The sequence below is a fragment of the Aptenodytes forsteri genome, unplaced genomic scaffold, assembly GCF_000699145.1.
Source record: "Aptenodytes forsteri isolate BGI_AS27 unplaced genomic scaffold, ASM69914v1 Scaffold257, whole genome shotgun sequence".
NCBI lineage: Eukaryota > Metazoa > Chordata > Aves > Sphenisciformes > Spheniscidae > Aptenodytes > Aptenodytes forsteri.
Window position 1 is genome coordinate 269,260 of NW_008795194.1, and position 6,000 is coordinate 275,259.

The window sequence follows — 6,000 nt, forward strand, 5'->3', positions numbered from 1 at the left end:
GAGTAATTTCTGTAAAGAAATGCAGTCCCATTCAATGAGTTTCATAAGCAGGCTCCTCACATGCGCAAAAATAAGTGTTGGGACTGCTGGTGCTGTATAAAGCAGAAAAAAGGAAGAGCAGCCTTTGCTGTAACGGCCCAGGGGGAACAGAGGCAAAAAGAAGCTTGGACTTCTTTGACTAAGGCTGGTGATTTTAATATTAGGGTAATGCACTAGGCGAGCTAGCAAGAGAACTGATTAATTCAACTTGACAAAAAAAAAAATGCTCTGAAGATAAATAAAAATAACATTGCTTTTAGACTCCTTATTGCTATTCACAATAGTATACTAAATCCATGTCATAGTAGAGAAACTATCAATGTCAAGGAAGAAAAACATCTTCTGGTGAGTCAATAGCCTCTAAATTCTCAAAAAAGTCCATGTAAAATTTAGAATCAGGATAAAGCAATATCTGCTGGTTTTCCACTGTAAGTAGAATCTTAGTTTTAATTAAGTGTTTAAATTGGCTATAGAGAAATTCTTTGCAAAATCATTGGGAAAATGCATTCACCTAAGCAGACCTGTCCATGAAAATCAACGCACGAATACAAATCACCTCTTTCCCACAAACCCCAAACTGAAGAAAAGCAACCTCCAGTTGAGAAAAAGGGAAAGCGTTCAGCAAAGGCAGCCCCATAATTGTGACATATTGCTTCTCCTGCTACTCAGTTTCATTCTGACACTTACCTTATATCCTGTATAGAATTCAGTTTCATGTCCACAATATGAGCTACTTTGCCAATTACGGGACTGAAATGTCTGCGTTGCTTGTATAAACACAGTGCGAATTTAGACAGAGCTGGCAAACTAAGCCTGCCAAGACATCAAAGACAGACACAGAATATTTACCTTTTATTTCTAGTGAATAACTAAAGACAAAAATCTACTTCAACAATTATATAAAAGACAAGGTTATATTCAAATTACAAAACAAGGAAACAAAATATCTAAGCATTTTCTATTTGGTCACCTATAGCGATACCTTGGACTTCGCCAAAACACCTAGGTATTTCATATTAAAGCATATTGTGCATATGGAACTCTACAAAAATCAGAAGTTCTTCATTTAACCAGACCAGCGTAAGAAATCTATAAAGATTACATTCTCAAGCAATGACGTGAAATAGCTAAAATGAGTAATTTATTACCTGAATGTCATTTTGTGTTCAAGCTACACTGAATTTATTTACTTGTCAAGATGCCCCAGGTGTTAAGCTGGGAGAGGCAATTCTGTGATGCTGGTGCCAAGACTGACACTAGCTTCTGCCATTAACCTGAGATTAAAGGACGAAAATTACAATATAAAAAAAAAAACACAAAAAAACCCCAACAAAAAACAATAAAAAACTGCACAAAGGGAAAATGTTGATGTTTTAATACAAAAGGTTTTTACTAAAATTGAGATGAGCAGGGTTCTAACAACCATTTAAGAGTTGGACAGCAAGCACTAAGATAAAACTGTAAATATTAAAACCTGCAATTTACTTCAAACATGTAAGTCTACATAGACGATACATTTCAAAATCAGTGGCGATCCAGGTTGTTGCATTATCTGAATCTCTCAAGCATTTGTGTACCAAAGTCCATCAATATTCAAAGCCTCCATATGTATAGAAATAATTTCCAAAACTTTCAAAAATACAACTGACATCTAAAATACTCATATAATGTTTTAAACATGTTGTAAATACTCTTTGAGAACTCTGTGTAGCCTCAGGTGAAGCAAATCACGCTTGCAACTTATACCTTTCACAAAGCATAGCAGTACAGTACTTGCCTTTCTAATCTTTTCCATGCTTCTGTGACAAGCACTTCTGCTAGAGAATCGTGGTCTTCAACATTGAGCCTTCAGAAGACATAATAGTTTGAAGTTTGCTTCAAAAGTTATAAACAGATTATAAACATTTGTGCATCAATAATCATAACTCCATTTACTGGGAGTGCAAAACAGATCAGTTCTGCCTGCATCTCAAAAACTGAGGCACAGGACGTTAAGTTGTCTGTGTCACACAGTCAGAGTACAGAAGCTGGGACAGGGCAGTCTCCCAATCTCCTTATAGGATGGCTTTGTAGTCAAAATTCCATCTCTTTTTATTACCAAACACAAAATGTATAGATGTGGAATTCAACATAATGCTGCTTACCTCAGAATACTATATAGGGTGTCCACTACGGCCTCATCTTCCATGTGTTCCGCCTTGTTTTCTGCTAAAATGCAAAGGGTAAGAAACTGGGAGTGATTTCTTATATAGTCACTAGTCCTTAAGAGAAGCGGCTTCTTCTTTTGCAATTGCCACAGCATGTTCAATGCAATTCCCACATGTTTTTCAGAAAGCCTGGCCTTGTTCCTTCCAACAAGGCTGAACACTTCATCTTCATGGGTGCAGCTATTTATCTGGCTCAAAAGCAGATCACTACTCAGAGTCCGAGCTTGGTAATGTCTCAGTGTAAACAAGCAAACCTGCCTCAAACAAAACATTTTTCTATGCCTACCAGCTATCTTTAAAGTGTCCAGAAAGATTCTTTCACTTTTCACAGTAACCCATGTTGTTACAAAGAACAAACTCAAATATTTCAAAAACAGAAGATCATTTTTCTTTCATCCTGTATGGTCACTGTATTAAGAAGAATTCAATTCTGAGGCACCTGTAAAATGAGACAGAATTAAAGCAGTTAAGTACAGTCATAACTACCAGCTAAAAATCAACGTCTCTACCTTTTAATGTTCTGAGTAAGGTAAGCTTGAGAAGAACCTGCAGCCTGGATTCTCCTCAGAGAAGCTCCCAACAGTGAACACTGACATGCTCACAAGCACTAAGAAAAGTTAGTCCACCCGGTAAGTTTTCAGATTTAGAAACCTGCCTTTAAAAGGCACATGTGCTATCATGCTACTACTGAGAAGGCAAAGCTGAGCTTTTTGACATGCAGGCACTACATGACAAAGTCAAGTGAGGCTTGCTCTCACTAGGCCACTCCATAACCCCAAACTGGGGTCCAGGAACTGCCAGAAAATACAACTATTGGTGGTAAAAGGAAGTGAGATGGCAAGAGCTCCTGAGCTGGCATCACTGGATTCCTCTGGCTCTATATGTGCATCCATCCCACACTGATATCTACTGTATCCTATCTATGAGCCTCTCCCAGAGTTTCCTTTCCACTCTGCTCTCTTTAGTATGTGGCCTATGTCTTGTAAACACATGAATATTTTGGTATATGGCTTCTAGTCAGGAAGGTTGACCACCTTTGTAATATAGCATATTGATCAGTCACAACGCACCAGCTGAAATCACCCACTGCACAAAAGAAAAGCAACCTAATTCCCCAAATTATAGTGGAAGCTACAGCCTTATCTATTGAAATTTGGCAAGTATTAATTTGTTTTCTTATATGCCCCCCAGTTTGTACACAGTGCTAACAACTCTGTATTCTACAACCTACAAAACTGGTTCCAAGCTGTGGAACACAAACCAGTGGTGGTAAATGTCATGGTACACCTTAGCTCAGAGATCATGGAAAACTCTAGAAGTCTTGCTTTAGGAGATATAATCATTAACAACAAAAATTATCAACATACCATACCTTCAGCAAACTTGAATGCTCTTCAACTGTAGGCATGATTCCATCAGTGTAACATTATCAAGGCGATGGCAGCAGCACGCACTACGTCTACCAAGAAAAAAACTTATTTGAGCAGTCTGTGTAAGGTACTGAAATCATTCCACAAAACTGGATATATCTGGATTTCTTTTGATGTCTGCACAATCAGCTTCAGAGAATAAAAAGTCATATGACATACTGTACTACAGTGCTGTTGCTGACACTGGGGCAGATACAAGGAAAGCTAAAATGAAGTAATTTTAATTTATGGTCTGTTATAATAGGAAATGTTTTCTTCCCTATGCAAAATGAAAGCATACAAAAATAAAAGGTACAAATTTTCCAGATACTATGTATTAAGTACCTTTTGTAACAACAATTCGCTTTATAGTCCCTTTTCAGAGATTGCTTTTATTGCTTCTATTTGTTCCATACGATAGTTGTCTTTACAAAGAATTTATTCCACTTTATCACTGAGAAAAGTTGTATGACATTATTTATTCCATGTAATCTCCATAAAAAGTATTTTTGGCTTTTCCCTCTTAGTACACAACGACATGTTTTTAGAAGTTGCTGGGACTTCTTATGAGATTTTATAATGTCTATTAAATAAGCTAAAATACAGATCAAAGGTTGGTCAAGCCACTGTTAAATCACAATCTAGTAATCTTCCACAAAGTCTCAAGTACTAAATTAACCACATTTACCAGAGCATTTGGCAATTTTTTTACTCCACAGATTTTCCAGTTAATTAAAAATACTTTTTCTGTTCCCTTTTGCCACGTAAATAGAGCAAATCAGATAGAGTGACACTAATTAAAAGCAGAAGTGATTGACTGTTCCACCAACAGCTTCTAAGCAGAAGCCGCAATACAGAGTTACCAGAACTATTGAACTATACAAACTACCTAGTTTAAAGAGAGGAAAAAAGCATTTCCCCTCTAATGACGTGACAGTAAAGTACAGCTTGAAAACCAGCACAAATTTTTAACCTTTTTGTATGACCATGTCAGGAGTCCAAGCTGCAAATCAACAGGTTTTTTTTTTTTTTCTTAATCCTGTTTTAGAGAACTAAGACAGCATCAGACAAATACCTTTAAGAGAATACTGACATATTTAAACTTGTTTTTAAGATTTCATGTACTGTATTAAAGAACATTAAGCAAAGGCTTTTTAGTGTATTTTTGCCTTGCTTATGGTTCCTCTATTTTCCTATGTCTACCTGATGGAAAAAATGTTACAATATCAATTCACATTTACTCCCCACAGTACTGGCAAGCTAAGCTGCCAGAAGACAGGATGAAGTAGATACCTGAAGAGAATATAAAAACTTCAGGCTCAAATAATTTCCTTGTAAGCCCAGGTAATACATCCTTTCCCCTTCTTGTGCTGCAGTGGACCTTGCATGCCCTATCCTAATGACTGGGAACCAGGATCTCTATCTAAAACAGTCTGCACGAAGTTTCCAAATATTTCTCCTTCTGGAAGGTATTTAGGAGATGCAAGTGATTTACCACACACTCGTATGCAATTTTAAATTGTAATTAATTATAATGTCTTATAAAAAGGAAATCAATAGGAAACGTTGGAGGTTTTGAAACTTACAAATACATAGATTAAAAATAGGAAATTTGTATCTACTTGAAGAACTATTTCTAAAGTGTTCTACTTACCATGCAAAATATACACTAAAAGGACAAGAAATTCTTTAAAATCATTTCCTATCAGTTGAAACACACTAAGCATTTTCAAGGCTGTATTACAAACTACAGGCAGCCAGGAAGTCTTCCACAAAGGAGAAAACGCGGACACCCGCCACTCCCCAAGTATAAGAAGTATTAAAGATTTAAGTAACTAAGTGTTAAGAGAGCTGCTTGTGCAGTATAGAGTGTTTTTCACCTGTCTGCCAGAGTCCCCTCAGTTTTCGTGAGCCATGCCGTGAGCAGTACAACATCCCTGTCACACGGGTACCAGCAGCGGCCTACCTCGTGTCCTGCCTTCGCCCCGCGCCGCCGGGGCTGCCTCCGTGCCGCGCTGCTGCCGAGTCACCCGCGGAAAGCCCGCCTCCTCCTTTCCTGCGGGGAGAATCTGACCCAGAAGCGCTTCAGAATCAGCGGGGGAAGGGGCCGAGCCGCCGCACAGCCCTCAAGGCGGCGGCCAGGGCGCTGCTGCCCCCCACCCGCAGGCAGGGGGGAAACCGCAGCGTCAGGCTCGTTTCCCGCCACCACCCGGCGCTCCCCCCGCCCCGTTTAGCCCAACTGTGGCCGCATTAAGCGCGTGCGCTCTGGGAGAAAGAGGGCACTGCCATGCTCGGCGGGAGAAAGCTCCGGACCCGGCCCCCCGGAGCCGACTCGCTCCGCCGCG

The 6,000-nt window shown here is 39.2% G+C and overlaps 1 protein-coding gene across 1 annotated transcript in view; it reads right to left on the bottom strand.

Moving 5' to 3' along the window:
* The window catches only part of FASTKD1 (FAST kinase domains 1), a 23,506-nt gene extending 17,710 nt beyond the window's left edge, over nucleotides 1-5,796 (bottom strand). The window contains exons 1-5 of the mRNA XM_019471886.1: nucleotides 5,622-5,796; nucleotides 3,619-3,705; nucleotides 2,184-2,685; nucleotides 1,817-1,885; nucleotides 727-852 (exon numbers count right to left, since the gene is read on the bottom strand). Of these exons, the coding sequence (XP_019327431.1) occupies nucleotides 727-852; nucleotides 1,817-1,885; nucleotides 2,184-2,518 (530 nt within the window). The 5' untranslated portion in view covers nucleotides 2,519-2,685; nucleotides 3,619-3,705; nucleotides 5,622-5,796. The remainder of the gene's footprint in view (nucleotides 1-726; nucleotides 853-1,816; nucleotides 1,886-2,183; nucleotides 2,686-3,618; nucleotides 3,706-5,621) is intronic.
* Between the last annotated feature and the right edge of the window lie 204 nt (nucleotides 5,797-6,000).